The sequence below is a fragment of the Eumetopias jubatus genome, unplaced genomic scaffold (assembly GCF_037043125.1).
Source record: "Eumetopias jubatus isolate StellerSeaLion01/CBP00866 unplaced genomic scaffold, mEumJub1_p1.0 scaffold_10, whole genome shotgun sequence".
In the NCBI taxonomy this organism is placed as follows: Eukaryota; Metazoa; Chordata; class Mammalia; order Carnivora; family Otariidae; genus Eumetopias; species Eumetopias jubatus.
Window position 1 is genome coordinate 61,905,808 of NW_028274816.1, and position 19,369 is coordinate 61,925,176.

General features: G+C 43.2%; 2 protein-coding genes across 2 annotated transcripts in view; both read right to left on the reverse strand.

The window, feature by feature from the left end:
- LOC114202080 (NACHT, LRR and PYD domains-containing protein 7-like) overlaps nt 1-18,050 on the reverse strand; it is a 97,299-nt gene extending 79,249 nt beyond the window's left edge. Inside the window, exons 1-2 of the mRNA XM_088027904.1 lie at nt 17,886-18,050; nt 13,152-13,191 (exon numbers count right to left, since the gene is read on the reverse strand). Of these exons, the coding sequence (XP_087884030.1) occupies nt 13,152-13,191; nt 17,886-17,959 (114 nt within the window). The 5' untranslated portion in view covers nt 17,960-18,050. The remainder of the gene's footprint in view (nt 1-13,151; nt 13,192-17,885) is intronic.
- Nucleotides 5,893-12,252, reverse strand: LOC114202059 (uncharacterized). Its single transcript, XM_088028081.1, has 6 exons — nt 12,161-12,252; nt 10,504-10,600; nt 10,412-10,472; nt 8,845-8,895; nt 8,465-8,511; nt 5,893-7,937 (listed from the first exon to the last, which is right to left on the reverse strand). Exons 1-6 carry the CDS (start codon nt 12,250-12,252, stop codon nt 7,698-7,700), a joined length of 588 nt encoding a protein of 195 aa, XP_087884207.1. The 3' UTR covers nt 5,893-7,697.
- Nucleotides 18,051-19,369: the final 1,319 nt, after the last annotated feature.

The window sequence follows — 19,369 nt, forward strand, 5'->3', positions numbered from 1 at the left end:
GCCACATTGCTGAATTGCTGTATGAGTTCTAGTAATTTTGGGGAGGAGTCTTTTGGGTTTTCCACATAAAGTATCATGTCATCTGCGAAGAGAGTTTGACTTCTTTGCCAATTTGAATGCCTTTTATTTCTTTTGTTGTCTGATTGCTGAGGCTAGGACCTCTGTTACTATGTTGAACAATAATGGTGAAAGTGGACATCCTTGTCATGTTCCTGACCTTAAGGGAAAATCTCTCAGTTTTTCCCCATTGAGGATGATATTCACTGTGGGCTTTTCATAGATGGATTTTATGATATTGAGGTATGTTCCCTCTATCCCTATACGTTGAAGAGTTTTAATCAGGAAAGGATGCTGTATTTTGTCAAATGCTTTTTCTGCATCAATTGAGAGGATCATCTGGTTCTTGTCTTTTCTTTTATTAATGTGCTCCATCATGTTGATTGATTTGTGAATGTTGAACCACACTTGCATCCAGGAATAAATCCCACCTGGTCGTGGTGAATAATCCTTTTAATGTACTGTTGGATCCTATTGGCTAGAATCTTATTGAGTATTTTGGCATCCATGTTCATCAGGGATATTAGTCTCTAATTCTCCTTTTTGATGGGGTCTTTGTCTGGGTTTAGGATCAAGGTAAAACTGGCCTCATAGAAGGAGTCTGGCAGTTTTCCTTCCATTTCTATTTTTGAAACAGCTTCAGGAGAATAGGTATTATTTCTTCTTTAAATGTTTGGTAGAATTCCCCTGGGAAGCCATGTGGCCCTGGACTCTTGTTTTTTGGGAGGTTTTTGATTACTGCTTCAATTTCCTTGCTGGTTGGTCTGTTCAGATTGTCTATTTCTTCCTGTTTCAGTCTTGGTAGTCTGTAAGTTCCCAGGAATGCGTCCGTTCCTTTTAGATTGCTTAATTTGTTGGCATGTAGTTGCTGGTAATAATTTCTAATAATTGTTTCTATTTCCTTGGTGTTAGTCGTGATCTCTCCCCTTTCATTCATGATTTTATTAATTCGGGTCCTTTCTCTTTTCTTTTGGATACGTCTGGCCAGAGGTTTGATCGATCTTATTAATTCTTTCAAAGAACCAGCTTCTAGTTTCGTTGATCTGCTCTACTGTTTTTCTGGTTTCTATTTCATTGATTCTGCTCTAATCTTTATTATTTCTCTTCTCCTGCTTGGTTTAGGTTTTATTTGCTGTTCTTTCTCCAGTTCCTTTAGGTGTAAGGTTAGCTTGTGCATTTGGGATTTTTCTAATTTTTTGAGAGAGGCTTGGATGGCTATGTATTTCCTCCTTAGGACTGCGTTTGCAGTGTCCCATAAGTTTTGGACCAATGTGTTTTCATTCTCATTAGTTTCCATGAATTGTTTAAGTTCTTCTTTAATTTCCTGGTTGACCCGATCATTCTTTATTTTTCTTTTAGATTTTTATTTATTTGAGAGAGAGAGAGAGAGAGAGAGGGAGAGCAAAGGGAGAGTGAGAAAGGGAGAAGCAGACTCCCTGCTGATCAGGGAGCCATATGTGGGACTTGATCCCAGGACCCTGAGATCATGACCTGAGCCAAAGGCAGACACTTAACCAACTGAGCCATCCAGGCACCCCTGACCCAATCATTCTTTAGCAGGATGCTTTTTAACTTCCAAGTGTTTGAGTTCCTTCCAAGTTGCTTCTTGTGATTGAGTTCCAGTTTCACAGCATTGTGGTCTGAAAATATGCATGGGATAATCTCAATCTTTTTGTATCAGTTGAGACCTGGTTTGTGACCCAGTATGTGGTCTATTCTGGAGAAAGTTCCATGTGCATTTGAGAAGAATGAGTATTCTGTTGTTTCAGGGTGGAATGTTCTGTAAATATTTATGAGGTCCATCTGGTCCAATGTGTCATTCAAAGCTCTTGTTTGTTGATTGTCTGCTTAGATGATCTGTCCATTGCTGTGAGTGGAGTGTTGAGGTCTCCTACTATTAATGTATTATTATCCATATGTTTCTTTATTTTGGTTATTAATTGGTTTATATAATTGGCTGTTCCCATGTTGGGGGCATAGATATTTACAATTGTTAGATCTTCTTGTTGCATAGACACTTTAAGTATGAAATAGTGTCCCTCTACATCTCTTAATACAGTCTCTGGTTTAAAATATAATTTGTTTGATATGAGCATTGCTACCCCAGCTTTCTTTTGAGGTCCATTGGCATGGTAAATGGTTCTCCATCCCCTCACTTTCAATCTGGAGGTATCTTTAGGTTCAAAATGAGTCTCTTGTAGACAGCATATTGATGAGTCCTGCTTTTTATCCAATCTGAAACCCTGTGTCTCTTGATGGGAGCATTCAGCCCATTCACATTGAGAGTAACTATTGAAAGACATGAATTAGTACCATTGTACTGCCTGTAAAGTCCCTGTTTCTGTAGGTTTTCTGTTTCTTTCTGGACTATGTGACTCTTGGGGTTTCTCTTCACTTACAGAGTCCCCCTTAATATTTCTTGCAGGGCTGGCTTGGTGGTCACATATTCTTTCAGTTTCTGCCTGTTCTGAAAGCTATTTCTCTCTCTTTCCATTCTGAATGACAGCCTTGCTGGATAAAGTATTCTTGGCTGCCTGTTCTTTTCATTTAGTACCCTGAATATGTCTTGCCAGCCCTTTCTGGCTTGCCAGGTCTCTGTGGACAGGTCTGATGTTATTCTGATGTTCCTCCCTCCGTACATAAGAGATCTCTTCCCACTAGCTGCTCTCATGATAGCTTCCTTGGCTCTAAGATTTGCAAGTTTCACTCTCACATGTTGGGGTGTTGATCTATTTTTATTGTTTTTGGGAGGGGTCCTCTCTGCCTCTTGGACACAAGTGCTTGTTTCCTTCCCCAGATTAAGAAGTTCTCAGCTATGATTTACTCAAATATACTTTCTAGTCCTCTCTCTCTCTCTTTATCTCTCTCCCCTCGAGGATCCCAATAATTCTGACATTGGAACATTTCATGGCGTAGTTGATCTCTCTAAGTCTATTTTCATCTGCTACTAGCTGCCCATCCCTGTCTTCTTCAACTTCCTTCCTTTCTATCAGCTTATCTTCTAGATCACTAATTCCTTCTTCTGCCTCATTTACCCTGGCTGTTAGAGTATCCAGTTTAAACTACATCTCATTCATAGCATTTTTTAAGTTTGGCCTGATTCGATCCCATTTCCACCCTTAGAGATTCTATATTGTCACTAATGCTTTTTTCAAGCCTAGATATTGACTTCATGATTTCCCGAAGTCTATCTCTGACATCTTTCTTATATCCATATCCATTAGTTCTGTGTCAGAGGACATTGTCTCTGGTTCTTTTCTTTGTTGGACTTCCTTCTCCTAGTCATTCTGTCAAGGGATGGTTGAGTGAATGGATGGATTCCAAAATGTCAACTACAACCCAAGCTAGATGCACCCTAACAAAATCCAGAGTGGTCAGACGCCACCACTGAAAATACAAAGCCAAAATGAAACACAAGAACAAAATTGAAAAAATAAAAATAAATTAAAATAAATTTTTAAAAAGGGGGGAGAGGAAAGGGAGCTATAATCTCTCAATGTGGACAGAGCAGGGTGTTTCAGTTGTTCCTGGGTGTATTTTGGTCTCTGTGTTAGAGGACACTACATCCTAAAATTATTGGGAAAGTAAAACTTGTATATATAAAAAGGTAAAACTAACTTAAACATGGGCTAAAATAAAGCATATATCTATAAAAAATATGGGTGTGTAAAAATACAAGTTCAAAAAGCAACTATGAATAATGAGTTGGTATAATAGACATCTAGTTAAAAATGAGAAGGTATAAAGAAAAATACAGAAGGGGAAAATGGCATGAGAAAAGGAGAAAGAAAAAAAAAGAAAATGAGAATTATATCTGAAAAATAAACAGTCATTAGGCCACAACCTGGAGCTCAATATACAATTTTCCCCTGGCGTTGGGATTTTACAGTCTTATGGAATCCAAAGGATTGTCATCCACCTGTTCTTCCAGCCTATATTCTGGGGGAGGGACATGGTGCATATGCAGAGTTGCCCCACCCCCTCTCAGGGGGTGGGCTCAGTGGAAACCAGTCTTCTGTGCCTCTTTTGTTCCCTGGGGAACACCTATTCAGGGGATCAGAGCAAAAATGGCCACAGCCAAACCTCTGGCCCAGAGCAGAAAATTTGCAGTCTTCCATCTTTAATAAACTGTCCAGGACAAACAGTCTCCACTTCTGCTTGCACCTCTGAAAGCCACAGCCACCCATGGTGCATGCCCACAGCTACTCTCTGAGAAGTGTTTTCAGGGGTCCAGAAGTATCTTTGTGCTCCTAAAACCACAAGGGGCTGTGGGCTCCCATGTGCACCCAAAGCTCCAGAATCAGGTCTGGGTTCCGACCTAAAGCCCTTTCCCAGCCACTACTGCTCTGTGAGTTTTTGCCCAGTTGCAGGCGCAGGTTCCAGATTTTTTCAGGCTGTTCAAGAAAAGAGTGGATATCAACCCTCCCAGTTCATGGTTTCTGGCAGTTCGAGCTGAGAGTCCCTTCCTGGGCTCACTGACCAGAACCTGCTTCCTGGCTCCAATGCTTGGGCCCTCTACCATTTCAGGAATCTCCCTTTGCTCTGTGGTCCCTCATAATCTGAGACCATAATGCCCTACCTAGAATTCTGCCTTTTCATTTCCAAAGCCCCTTCAGGGAGGGGTGTCTCTTACTAGAGCAGATTTCTAAGGGTTCCAATTTTGTGCCCTGGTGTTGTGTCACTTTCCAGGCACCAGCTTATGGCAGCTCCCTCCCCTTCTGTGTAGCTTCTGATATCTCCCTGCAGATTCAGGATTCCATATGTTCCACCTTGCCAAAAACAGTTGCTTTTCTGCTTGTAGAGATCCAGATATATATTCTTACATCTCAGGCTGATTTTGTGGGTATTCAAAATGGTTTGATAGATATCTAGCTAAATTCAGGGGACTAGTTGAAGTGGGGTCCCCTACTACTCACCATCTTGCCTCCTCCCTATACATATTTTTGCTTTATTCCCTCTTGCTCCCCCCTCACCCTGTTCCCCATTTCCACATCACACAGATGTATATGGTTACCACAAGATGAATCCTACAAATGAAGCTGTCACTATCACAGGTCAAATAAAAGGTATTGGTCAGCTAGTATATGTAGCCAAGGGGGACTGAAGTCTGGTCTGAGTAACTTGGTTCAAATGTATGTGTTTTGTCCTGGATCCACCAAGTAGAAGTTGCCAAAGTGAGCTATGGAGTAGGAAGGTGTTAGAACTACATCACAGATGTATCCATCAATTCCATCTCTCCAAGCATGATATGAGGATCGCCTGAGAACATCTAAGCATGCAAAAGCATTACAATGTTAACCTGGTATTGTCTCTCTTTCCCTACCAAATCAATATGGAACCCTACTTTAGAGCATACAGTAATCAGTAAAGACTGCCCCTGCCCCTGCTCTAAAGCATGAGACTTGCAGGCACTTGGGCATTTGGAATGAATCTCCTTGAAGCAACAAGAAACATTCTTTTTGCTCCATTGTAACTCCAGGTTGAAGATAGATGAATCTGATCCTCGAATCCAGAAGCTGCTGAAAGAAATCCAAGAACATGACCCACAACTGACAATTGAGAGTGATAATCCAGATCCAGCCAATAACCAACCTTCTTCAAATGACTTTATTTTCTGAATCCCCTGGACTTATTCATTCCCCAGTAAAGTCCAGAATCATCGAGGTGATGGTGAACTTCCTCTGAGCCCTCTCAGTGATGTTAGGTGCTTGGCCAGATGTTACGGTAGCCTTGGTTATGCTTTGGCTTCCATGAAACACACACGGGTGGCTTACCCCATTATGGATGGAATGCCTATATCTCGAGTCTATCAAGAGAAATAAAGGCATGAAAGCATTCATGAAGGAGGTTTTTATTAATGGATTCTGACCAAATTTAGACAGAAGATTCTTTGTTTGGGGAGAACCTAACCCAGAAAGAAAAGGGGGACAGAAATGTTTGTGATCATACTGGTCTGTTCACCTTGCCAGTCACTGCCCAGTTCTGGCATTCCTTGACCTGCCTGCACAGCTGCCTAGTAGGTCTTCCTTGTAGAGTATTTCTCCACCAATCCTACAATATTTTGTAGCATTCTTAAGTACTTCAGTGAAGCCCTTATATGATCATGTCCTTGCTCTGATTAGCTTTTTAATAATTCCAACCTTACTTACAGAAGACATAACTTCATGGTATGTACTTCATGGTATGCTCTTTCCCATAGAGTCCCCCTCATTTCCTTGTGACAGACAGAATCCCAAAAGTCCTTAAAGCAACAACTGTAAGAATCACTTTTTTTTTTATTAAGCACTAATATTTAAATTTTTCTTCCAATCATCCTACTTTCCCCTATTTCTTCAGTGGGGTCCATTCATTCATCATTCTCACCAAATACGCCACATTCCCAGACATCCCCTTCAAACCTCCATTTAATGTGCTTGTGTGTCATCATCTCAGTGATGTCCCTGCATATGGTGTGGGCTCCTGGATTTTCCTACAAGTTTCCTTCTGTTTCTCTCTCAAGGGCTCTTGTTCAGCTGGATATAGGTCTTTCCTAGAGCATCTTCATTCTCAGGGTCTGAGGTGTGGTAGCTGCCTTCAGTGGGAGTGGGTGGGGTTGTTAAAAGAAGAAAGAGGCACACAATTTTTTAAAGCTAGGAAGGAATCTCAATGTCTTCTAGCTGAGGGTTTCTCAATTTCTGTGCTATTGACACTTGGAGCCAGATAATTCTTTGTTATCTTAAGTGTATCTCAAAATGGAGAGATACTTGAGGAGAGAGAAACTGTCCTGTGCATTCTTAGAGTGTTAGCATCTCTACCCTCTACCCACTAAATACCAGCACCTCCCTCCCAAAATATCTCCAGGCACTGACAAATATCCCTTGGGTGCAAAATGCCCCATAGTTGCCCCCTTTAGGGGAAAAGAAATTGAGTAGCCTGTGTGCATCAGTTTAGGGACAGATACTCTGCCAATTTCACCTGTGACTTAGAGATTCTGTGAGTGTAGTATTAACTATGGAGCAAGATAGGAGGAGGATGTGGCCATAAATTGATGAACCCAAAGCCCATGTCTGAGGAAATGGCATTTGAGATCAAGGAGTAGGAGAAGGGCATCCTCAGGGTGGGGAGGTGTGGTGGGGCAAGCCCTGAGTACTCACACATATAACCAAATGTTTCTGGTTAGGGGAGAGCCTGGGCTGAGAGGCTCAGGAAATGAGTACTAGTCTGAATTAATCAGCTAAACCATGGATATCCAGAGAAAACACAGGAGCCAACAGGAAGCATGGGAGAGTTTTGTACAGAGGATAGAACAGGGTCAGCTATGAGGCTTGGGGATACAGAAGTCAATCTGGAATATGTATTAGGAAAGGTTGAAGAGGTCAGTGTGACGGTCCAGTTAGGGTGCCATAAGATCCACAAGGTGCAAGATATGAGTGAGAAGATACTGGCATCCACTAGATACCTCCAATCCCAAATGAAGGGAGTCCTTGGATGGAAAGCCAAATAGACACTGGCTCAACAGCTCCTTGATGGGACACCAAGGAGAGGCCCCAAGGTCCTCCTCCTCCACAGTTATAACCACTATCCTCCTGCTCATACATTCCATACACTCCACACATGGTTTTACATCCCCTGTCTCATAGATACAACCAAGCCTTGGAGTTCTAATGGTGGTGCCCATGGTTATGGCCATCTGGTCGACCCCCATCCTGCTGACTGTGTGGTTTCTGGGTCTGCGGGAGGGGTGGGAGTGGCCTGCGGATAGGTCTGACCCGGCGTGGCAGGGATTTCTTTCTGCTGTGCCAATCTTCTGCCAGAAGCCCCACCAGGAGTATTAGAATCACAGCCCCAATGCATATCCGGACCAGATTGCCCTTGGTGTAGTGCTGCTGGGCAAGATCTGGAGGAACAAAGAGAGACAGGAGCAGGTGATGAAAGCCTATCTCTAGGACCCACTTCAAGGTACATCTTGGGTTTCTCATAGCCATATCCCTCATCCGAGACCCTATTCTCTGCTATCTAGAATGTCAGTCTCCTTCCTAGAGGGCTCCTCCCCTCCTCACCAAGGTTAGGGCTAGATAAGCCCAATTCTCTAAATATCATTTCTTCCATACAACCCCCTCATAGGCCTCTGATACAACCCCTTCACACACACACAGACACTACCTGGCCATTGGCTAATTGCAGCAGAAAAGACTGTTACAAGGAGTGGAAAGAGATGGAATTTATCTTTCCCTGATCCTTTAGAAAATCTCAACTTTCCCACCTGATCTTATTGCCCAATTCTGAGTTCCAACTACTGATATTTACCCTCCCCTTAATATTTTATAAACCAGGACCCAAGATCATAGTGCTGTACAGGGAAAGCAGTCAGCTTTAGGGGAAGACACGGGTGGGAATGAAGAGGGTCCAGAGAGGACCACTTACCAGTTGGAGACTCTGGCCCCTTTGGAGAGATGGTGATAGTCCTAGAAGGCTCTGGGAATCAAAATGGGAAAGTATAAAGGGATAAGATCGTCACCTCTAGCCCTGTTCCTGCCCCTATCCTGAATGCATACACTTTTGAGACAGAATGCCATGACTATAAGAAGAGCATGAACTACAGAGTCAGGCTGTCTAGATTTACCTCAACCTTCCCACCTGATCTTATTGCCCAATTCTGAGTTCCAAGTATGGATACTTACCCTCCCCTTAGTATTTTATACACCAGGACCCAAGACCATAGATCTGTAGCCTCTGTACAGGGAAAGCAGTCAGCTTTAGGGGAAAATACAGGGGTGGAAATGAAGAGGTCCAGAGAGAACCACTTACCAGTTGGAGACTCTGGCCCCTTTGGAGAGATGGTGATAGTCCTAGAAGGCTCTGGGAATCAAAAAGGGAAAGTATAAAGGGATAAGGTCATCTCCCCTAGCCCTGTTCCTGCTCCTATCCTGAATGCACACACTTCTGAGGAAGAATCCCATGACCATAAGAAGAGCATGAACTGGGCGCCTGGGTGGCTCAGTCGTTAAGCGTCTGCCTTCGGCTCAGGTCATGATCCCAGGGTCCTGGGATCGAGCCCCACATCAGGCTCCCTGCTCCGTGGGGAGCCTGCTTCTCCCTCTCCCACTCCCCCTGCTTGTATTCCCTCTCTCACTGTGTCTCTCTCTGTCAAATAAATAAATAAAATCTTAAAAAAAAAAAAAAACATGAACTACAGAGTCAGACTGTCTAGATTTGAACCCTAGATTCATCACTAATTAGATGTGGGGCCTCTGTCAATAGACTTAGTATCTATGAGCCAGTTTTTCCATCTGTCCAGTGAAAATAATTATAATACATCACAGGTTAATGTGAAATTTAAACCAATAACAATAACAGCATAAGGCACAGTGGTTGGGATATGTTAAGCACCCCACACATGGTAGCTCTTGTCTAATTCCACAAATATCTCCAGAGGCTTTCCAGGTGCTCAGCCATACACATCAGACAGGTATGTGTTTTAATATACTGTGTAAATCGCTATAATAGTCCATAGGACAGAGGAAACTATACAACCCAGTGTCAGAAAAGGCTCTCCTGAGGGACTGAAGCCAGGAGGAAATGGAAGGAAAAGCAGAGCAAGTGGCTTGGATGCAGAGTGAGGAGGAGGTGCCAGGGATCCAGGAGAGCTTCATCTGACTCTGTGTGGCTGAGATTTGCATGAGGAATGAAGACAAGAATGGAGGGATCTTGTCCCTCCCCTGGAGGGATCAGACAGTGGCTGATCTAAGGGCATTGCATCTAAAAGCATTGAACATCAAGCTGAGAACCCCAGGCTATATCCTAAGGGTGACTGGGAACCCAGAAGGATTTTGAACAGAGGGTGATAAAGAATCTCATCAGGGTCTTAGAAAGAACTTACTGGCATCAGGAGTCTAACAGAGCTCAAGTCTGGTGGACCCAGTGGAGATATTGGACCTATCCTCAGGGGATCTGTCAAGGTTTCTGTCTTGAGGGAAGTGGATACTTTTTCCAGGAAAAGTGAGGGGAAAGAGAATTACAGCGTGAGGGAGGTATGTTGCACGGGACTGCAATGATAAGAGGAGGCAGTGAAAAATAGGGGACAAAAGTTACACACATGGACCAGAGCAAAGCCAGAAGAGCAGTGTGTAGGAATGAGTGATGGTCTTCCCATCATAGCCTTGGCTCCGCCATCTTTGAAATGGCCACATTACCCAGAATGCATATCTGTCCCCATGCTCAGAGCCCACCTCTATCCCATCCTTGATCCTCAAGCCAAGGACTTTCCTTGGGAGAGTCAGGTGATCTCCTGAAGCAGACTTAAAGCCTTAGATGATGAGAGAAAAACCTATCCTCATAATCCTTTCTGCTGGGCTCTGAGCGCCTGGTTACTCACCAATTGTAGAGCTCTTGTTGATGAGTGCGATGCTCAGTTTCCTGGAGGCTTCTGGGAATTCTGGGAAGGCAAGAGGGTAATAAGAAAGTGGATAATGTCAGTCTGCCCAGGGAGTCCCTACTCTGCATAGCCCTTCTGAGATATCTGGGCTTCCCAGAACCCCTTTCTCTGACACACACTGCATAGACACTGAGGAGAGACAAATGTAGAGCTGCTATAAGACATATTATCTTCTATCCCTCAGTGGCTGAATAAGAAATGGATCCATTCATCCACTGATGGACTTACATTATTTCCTCTTTTGGGCTACTATCAATAATGTTGCTATGAACACTTAGGTCCACATTTTTGAATGGCCATATATTTTTTTATTTGTGGGGAGAGCATATAGCTACAAGTGGAATAGCTGGGTCCTGTGGTACTTTTATGATGTTGTCATATGATGATTATTTTGAGGAAATGCTGAAATGTTTTCCACAGCAGTGACACCATGTTTCATTCCCACCAGCAATGTATGAGAGTTCCAATTTCTCCACATCCTCAACAACACCTGTTGTTGTGCTTTATTATTATTATTATTAATTACTATTGCCATTCTGGTGGGTATGATGAGTTTCATGGTATGTGACTTATATCTCAATTTAAAAAGTAAGAAGTGGACCGGTAGATCTGTGCAAGCTCAGTGGTTGGTGCCAGCCTCTGAACACAAGAGGCTCCCCTCCCTATTAAGGCCATTTTCTTAACCAGGGACCTCCCCAGTTACATGGGCACCAAAATATCTCCTAAAACCCTACAACCTATAAATATGTAGCTCCTATTAAGGCTGGGGACAATCTTTGTATGGTGGAACCAGCTCATCAAAGCCTAGCTTATGCTCACCTATCTGTGGTATAGTAAGACCTTGGATATTATTTGTTCTCTGTTATTTCTCTTCCTGTGAGCCTCATTAATAAATTTTTGTTTGAGGGGCACCTGGATGGCTCAGTCCATTAAGCATCCAACTCTTGATTTCTGCTCAGGTGATGATCTCAGGGTTCTGAGATGGAGCCCTATGTGGGGCTCTGCACTGACGGTGGAGCCTGCTTAAGATTCTCTCTCTCCCTCTGCCACTCCCCATCTCACATGCATGCACTCTGTCTCTCAAAAAAATAAATAAATTTTTGTTTGAATTTAGATTGAACATGAAGTACATGTATACCATGGAATACCACTCTGCCATAAAAAGGAACACACTATTGATAACACAATAACTTGGATGGATCTCAAGGGCATTGCGCTGAATGAGAAAAGTCAATCCCAAAACAGTCCATGATAGGCGAACCTTTCCCTTTATATATAACATTGTCAAAATGACAAAGTTAAATAGAAGAACAAATTAGTACTTACCAGGGGGTAGGAACGGTGGGAGGGGAGTGGGTGGATATAACCATAAAGGGGTAGTCTGAGGGGGATATCTTTGTGGGGATGGAAGAGTTCTGTATCTCGAGTGCAGTGGTAGTTACATGGATCTACACATGTGATAAATTGCCATAGAACTAGATACAAATATTGTATCAACGTCAGGTTCCTGGTTTTATGTTGTACTCTAATTATGCAAGGCATAGCCATTGGAGAAATTTAGGCAAACGGTACAGGTGCTACCTGTACAGGGAATTCTTCTGTATTGTCTTTGCAACTTCTTGTGAACCTACATCTCAGAAATAAAAGTTTTACAATTCCAATGAGAAATACATGCACACACATGCGCACACGCAGTGTGCCTCGTTTAGCATGACAGCCTCCATACCACCCTCAACCACACAAGTCAGCACGTTCTTGTCCAACTTGGCTCTTTTCAACATGCTTCTGTTCCTCAGAATTTGGGTCTACCCTGAGACACAGGGAATGTTAGAAATGCCACAGACTAATGCACAGTCTCTTAAGGCACAGGGTGGTATGCAACACACCAGAATCAACTAAGATACTTTGAAGATGGGAGAATATGATGGCTCACTCAAAATTTAGTGCAGTCCCTCTCAAAGTGACATCCCCAGATCAGAAGCATCAGTGTCACCTGGAAACTTGTTAGAAATGAACATAACTGGGGGCTCCTGGGTGGCTCAATCGGTTAAGCATCTGCCTTCAGCTCAGGTCATGATCTCAGGGTCCTGGGATCAAGCCCCACATTGGACTCCCTGCTCAGCGGGGAGTCTGTTTCTCCCTCTGCCTGCCGCTCCTCCTGCTTGTGCTCGCTCGCTCTCTCTCTCTCTCAAGTAAATAAATAAAATCTTAAAAAAAAGAGAGAGAAAGAAAGAAATGAACATAACTGGACCCCATCCCAGACCTTCTGAATCAGGAACTGGTGGGGTCCAGAAACCTGGATCACCTCCAGGTGATTCTCAGGCCCCCTAATGTTTGAGAACCACTGGACAATGGAATCAGAGACTCAAAACTAGAGTCGAGGGATCTATGATTTTATAAGCCACTCAGATTATTCTTCTTCACATTAGACATTATAAACCATCAACCTAAGGCTGGATAGAAGTGGGGGTGTAGGGCAGCATAGTAATGTCTATCTAATATTATTATACCAATCTTCTTTACAGGCGGAAATAAGTGATTTTTTAAATCAAATTTGTGAAAGAGACAAGTGAATTAAATTGAGAAATCTAGATAAAGGGGAGAAAGAAAAGAAGGGGTCTATTGGTCTATACCCCAGACACCAGGATGAATCCTCCAGAATTTACCTGTCACAGAGGATGGTGGTTCTGCGGATAACCAGCCGGGGGTCACAGAGGTCCCTGGGAAATCAGAAAAAGAGAGTTCTGTGCTCTGTTAGCTATGGATCCTGAACAAATAATAAAGCATTTCTGCGACCCAGTTTCCTCACCTAGAAAATGAATACAAAGAAGCTCACATCACTGGACTGTCATGGGTGTTAAATAGCACATCTAGCGCATTCTGAGACTAATTAAAAATGACAGTCTCTGTAGCTGCCCTCCCTGCTTTTTGAACTTCAGTTCTGTCCCTTTTTCTGGATCTCTGTGACCTGCACCATACTTTATCCCTAGGAGCAAAACCGGCTCTCAAGTCCTGGAAAGCAGATGAGGCAGAAGCCGTGGGATACGTGTAGGGAGAAGGGGTGATGGCCATGTAGCAAAACACAACCCCTTTCCACCCCCACCACCCTAGCTTTGTAGCTGCACCAACCTGCCCACCTCCTTTCACCCCAGGACATTTGCTCATACAATCCTGCACACCTGCAGCCCATCCCACTGCTCCATCCACCTGTTTACCTCTTGCTCTGCCCTAAGATCCAGGTCGAACAGCGACTGCTCAGAGAAGTGTTCCCGAACTGCCTCCCCTTCTAGGTTCTAACAGCACTATGTACTTCTAATTCATAATGCATGTCACAGCGACAGCTATGCAGGTATCGGATACCCTTTAAGACTTTATCCTAATTACTATATGTATGTATTACGTGTGTGTGTGTAATAGGTGTGTGTAAAGGAAAAGATACAATAGAGAGAGAGCTTCAGGTCCCCAGCAAAGAACAGCCACAAAAAGCATAGGTACTTTTGAAATACGTTCAATGAAAGAAGCAATAAATGAGCAGGGATCCAAAAAAAGACAAATCTATAAAGGCAGGAAGATTAGTGGTTTCCTTGGGCTGGAGGGAGGAGGAGGAAGGGGCTGCATATGGACATGAGGGATATGATAGGGTGGTGGAAATGTTCTATAACTGGATTGTGGTGGTGACCACACAACTCTAAATTTACTAAAAACCACTGCATTGTACAATTAAAACAGGTGACTTAAGTTCCTATTATGTGCCAGGAACTGTTGTTCATTTGTTTGTGGAAATGTTCAGATCTCTCTTAGTTACTGATGACCTGAATGTATCCCCAGTAAGATGGACTTGCTCAAAATCCAAGAATTGCACGCTTGGTACACTTTAAATGTTAATGTTGAATTTTTAAATTTTATTTTAGAGGGTTAAAGCCCTAATATGTTTATTTTCAAAAAAAGAAAAGAAAAAAGAAAACAGCCACAAACGTCTGTCTTTCTGGAGCTTACATTCCAGGATGCAGGGGGCAGACAGGTGATAAACACCATAAATCAGTACAATGTATGAACAGGTATAGGTGCTATGGAGAAAAATTAGGCAGGGAAGGAGGCAGATAGCATCAGAGAGGCAAGAATGTGACCTTTGATAGAAGGCCTGAAGGAAGCAATGGATTGAGCCATGAGATCTGGAGAAAGCATCCCAGCAAGTGCAAGGTCCCTGAGGACATAGTGAGCCTGCATATTCAAGGAAAAGCAAGATGGGATGTAGTCAGTAATATAACCATCACAGGTGGTAACTAGACTTATCCGTGGTGACCATTCCATAATGTATATAAATATCAAATCACTATGTTGTACACCTGAAACTAAGACAACATTGTATGTCAATTAGTCTTCAATTTAAAAGTGGGGTGGGGGGAAGCAAGATGCCAGTGTATCTGAGGCAGAGTGGATGAGGGCAGAGCATCAGGGAGCACTATGGGCTTTGAGCAAAATCATCTGATTTTAACAACCTGTTCTAAAAGGATTCCTCTTGCCATAGTTTTGCAAACATTCTAAAGGGGCAAAGGTATACAAACTTGCAACCAGTAGATAAATAAGTCCTGGAGATTAATGCATAGCCTACTGTCAACCACACTATATTACAGATTTGAAAGTTGCTAAGAGACCAGATCTTTAGTGTTCTCACCACAAAAAAGCAATGGCAATTTTGTGATGGGTTGGAGGTGTTAGCTAGTGCCACAGTGGCAATCATGTTGCGATACATAAATGTATCAAATCAACATGTGCTGTATCTTAAATTTATGCAGTGTTGTATGTCAATTATCTCTCAATTAATATTAAAAAATTAAAGGGGACAAAGGTGGACACAGACCAGTATGGAATAACCCAGTTCTACATGATGGATGGTAGAGCCGTGGAGGTGTTCAGTTGTCACATTAGGGACAGGTTTCAGAGATGTAGTAGAAAGCAGGAGTTGGGCCAAGACACCAAGATTTACAAGAAAATGCCTCTGAGTATTATAGCAGGAAAATGTGTCTTTTTTTTTAATTTTCAAGTTCTTTTTAAATGTGCATTAACTGTACTATTTTATTTATTTTAAGTGTACAGTTCAATAGTATTAAGTGCATTCACATTGTTGTGCAAAAAATCTCGGAACTTTTTCAACTTCAAAACTGAAATTCTGGGTCCATTAAACACTAACTCCCCTTTCCCCCTCCCTCAGCCTTTCTACTCTCTGCCTCTGATTTTGACAACTTTCCAATGCCTCCCGTGAGTGGAATCAGACAGTATATGGCCTTTTGTGACTGATTTATTTTACATAGTGTAACGTCCTACAGGTTCATCCATACTGTAGCACATGTCTTTTTAGGGCTGTATAATATTCCACTGTGTTTATGCGCATTTTCTTTATGAACTGTGCTGTCCTCTTTGAAAGAGGCATGTTTTAAGAATGAAGGATTGACAGCTGCTACGGTGTGAGCAAACCTCAAAAACACGAGGCTGACTGAAAGAAGCCGGTCACAAAAGACCACATGTTCTAGGAATCCAGATATATGAAATTCCCCCAAAGAGGCAAATTTATAGAAATAGAAAGTAGTTAGTGGTTGAATGGAAAATGACTGCAAACAGGCACCAGAGATCCCTCGGAGGTGATGGAGATGGGCTAACTGGGTTGTGGTGATGGTTGCACAACTCTGTGAGCTCACTAAAGACCATGGACACTTAAAGTGGGTAACCTTGTAGGTCTAGAAACCATACCTGAATAAAACAAAAAATGGAGGGCAATTTCTACTGAATAATGACCTCACTAGCTAGATTTCAATGAAAATAAGTCTGAATACAAGTACATTTTCATTTTACCCTGCATTAATCCACTAGAGACCAAAAGGATAAGAATTTTCCCTTTGCTAATAGAGTCATTAGTCTTTTGTATATTGGGGCGTTTCATTTTTTTTTAAGATTTTTTTTTTTAATTTTAGAGAGTGCGTGAGCAGGGTGGGGAGGAGCAAAGTGGGAGGGAGCGGATGAGGGAAAGAATCTTGAGTAGCCTCCATGCTGAGCATAGAGCCCTCTGCAGGGCTCCGTCTCATGACCCCGAGAACATGACCTGAGCCAAAACCAAGAGTCCAACGGTTAACCAACTGAGCTACCCAGGTGCCCCTATTGAGGTGTTTTCAATAATTCAGTTGCTAGGGCACCTTGCTGACTCAGTAGGAAGAGCATGCCACTCTTGATCTCAGAGTCATGAGTTTGAGGCCCACGATGGGTGTAGAGATTATAAAAAATAAATGAATAAACTTTGGGGCCCCTAGGTGGTGCAGCGGGTTGAGCATCTGGCTTTTGGTTTCAGCTCAAGTCATGGTGGGATCAGCCCCACATCGGGCTCCACACTCAGCTTGGAGTCTGCTAAAATTTCCCTCTGCCCTTCCCTGCTCTCTTCCTCTCTCTCGCTCTCTCTCGTAAATAAATAAATCTTTAAAAAAAAATAAAATAGACTTTAAATACTTCAGTTGCTTCAATACTTGTGATGGAACATAACTGTAAAACAATGATGAGCAGGAAACTTCAATAATGGTTTTTAAATTACATCAGTTGATGTAAAGGATTTAGCAGCAAGCTTTGTTATTCAGATACCTTGTGCTTAGACTATTACAAATAAGAAAGACTGAGTGTGTGTTAGTGGTGTAAAGGGAGGCAAAGTTTCCTTCCTATTATAGTGGCATTTTTTAAGTAATTTCCATAAGCTTTTTGCTGCTGTTTGTTTGTTTGAAACCTAGACAAGATTCAAGGCATTATCACTGGTATTGAGAATTATTTTTTCTAGTGTATAGACTCTGTAGTAGACAGGATAACAGCCTCCCAAATATGCTCAAGTCCTAATCCCCAGGCCCTGTGAATATGGCACCTTACATGGTAAGTGGGAGGATGACGGGGTGGAGAGAGTATCCTGGATTATCCAGGTGGCCCAGTATCATCACAGGGTCCTTCAATGTGAAAGCAGGAGGCATGGAGGCAGAAGAGTCTGAGACAGAGAGACTGAAGATGCTACATTGCTGGCTTTCGTGACAAAGGAAAGGACCACGGGAGCCAAGGGATGCAGGCACCTCTAAAAGCTGGACAAGGTACAGGACCGATTCTCCCCTGGGGCCTCCCGAAGGAACATGACCCAGCAGACACCTTTGTTTTGTCCCAATGAGACCCATTCGGTACCTGACCTCCGGAAATGTAATAATACATTTATGGTTTTTTAAGCCAATGTGTTAGTGGTGATTTGTGACAGCACTACTAGAAACAAATACACCCTCCAAAGCCTCAGGTTTCTCCTGGCCTCCCACCTTCTTCACACCTGTTGGCCCCTCCCCTGGAACTTCCACCAGAGTGTGCAAGAGCTGAAGAAGAAAGGCTTGGTCTGCAGCTCCCTCACCTGTGACCACAAGCTCCAGGGGGTCGCTGGGGGCTGACCACAGGTACGGCAACTTGCTGGAAAAGCTGTAGCATCGGTAGGTCCCACTGTGGGCAACAGTCACTGCGGTGATGGGGAAATCAGCCCAGTACTGCTTCTCAGATCCCTTCTGGGGCCCAGCATCTCCTTCCTTGTACAGAGCAAATTGGTCAAAATTGTATTGGCTCCGACACTGGAGAGTGACTTCCCCTCCTGGGGACACAGCCGGGCTGGGCTGAGCTGAGAGCGAGGGCTTGTTGGCATAAACTCCTGGGAGAAAAAAGAGCTTTTGTGTTAAAGACCGTGGCCAGTGTGTGGCCATGGGGGTGGGAAGGTCCCCCCACCTCCTAAGAGTTAGGGAACTTTCCAGGTATATCCATCCTAGAGAAGCCACTGGCCCTGCCACCAGCTCACAAAAGGGTTCAGGGAGCGTAACCAGGATCGTATCGCAGTGCCCAGGCTCAAATCCTGGTTCTGTTCCTTAGGGGCTGTGTGATCCTGGAGATCAATCTACCCTTCTATCTGTGCCTCAGTGTTCTTTTTTTTTTTTTTTTTTTTTTAATGTTAGCATACAATACATCATTCGTTTTTGATGTAGTGATCCACGATTCATTGTTTTCGTATAACACCCAGTGCTCCATGCAGTACATGCCCTCCTTAATACCCATCACCAGGCTAACCCATCCCCCCTCCCCCTCCCCTCTAGAACCCTCAGTTTGTTTCTCAGAGTCCATCGTCTCTCATGGTTCATCTCTCCCTCCGATTTCCCCCCCTTCATTTTTCTCTTCCTTCTCCTAATGTCCTCCTTGCTATTCCTTATGTTCCACAAATAAGTGAAACCATATAATTGACTTTCTCTGCTTGACTTATTTCATTTAGCATCATCTCCTCCAGTCCCATCCATGTTGATGCAAATGATGGGTATTCATCCTTTCTGACGGTTGAGTAATATTCCATTGTATATACGGACCACATCTTCTTTATCCATTCATCTGTTGAAGGGCATCTCGGCTCTTTCCACAGTTTGGCTGTTGTGGACATTGCTGCTATGAACATTGGGGTGCATAGGGCCCTTCTTTTCACTACATCTGTGTGTTTGGGGTCAATACCCAGGAGTGCAATTGCTGGGTCATAGGGTAGCTCTATTTTTAATTTTTTGAGGCACCTCCACACTGTCTTCCAAAGTGGCTGTACCAACTTGCATTCCCACCAACAGTGTAAGAGGGTTCCCCTTTCTCCACAACCTCTCCAACATTTGTTGTTTCTTGCCCTGTCCATTTTTGCCATTCTAACTGGTGTAAGGTGGTATCTCAATGTGGTTTTGATTTGAATTTCCCTGACGGCTAATGATGATGAACATTTTTTCATGTGTCTGTTAGCCATTTGTATGTCTTCTTCAGAGAAGTGTCTGTTCATGTCTTCTGCCCACTTTTTGACTTGATCGTTTTTTGGGTGTTGAATTTGAG

What these genes read in the sequence shown, in the direction of transcription:
- LOC114202059 (XM_088028081.1), bottom strand. Translation starts at nt 12,252, where the DNA reads ATGTTGAAAAGAGCCAAGTTGGACAAGAACGTGCTGACTTGTGTGGTT. An exon ending in CTAAACGAGGCACACTGCGT is followed by an intron (nt 10,601 to 12,160) that starts GTGCGCATGTGT and finishes GTCTCTCCTCAG; the next exon opens with TGTCTATGCAGTGTGTGTCA. An exon ending in CAACAAGAGCTCTACAATTG is followed by an intron (nt 8,896 to 10,411) that starts GTGAGTAACCAG and finishes TTTGATTCCCAG; the next exon opens with AGCCTTCTAGGACTATCACC.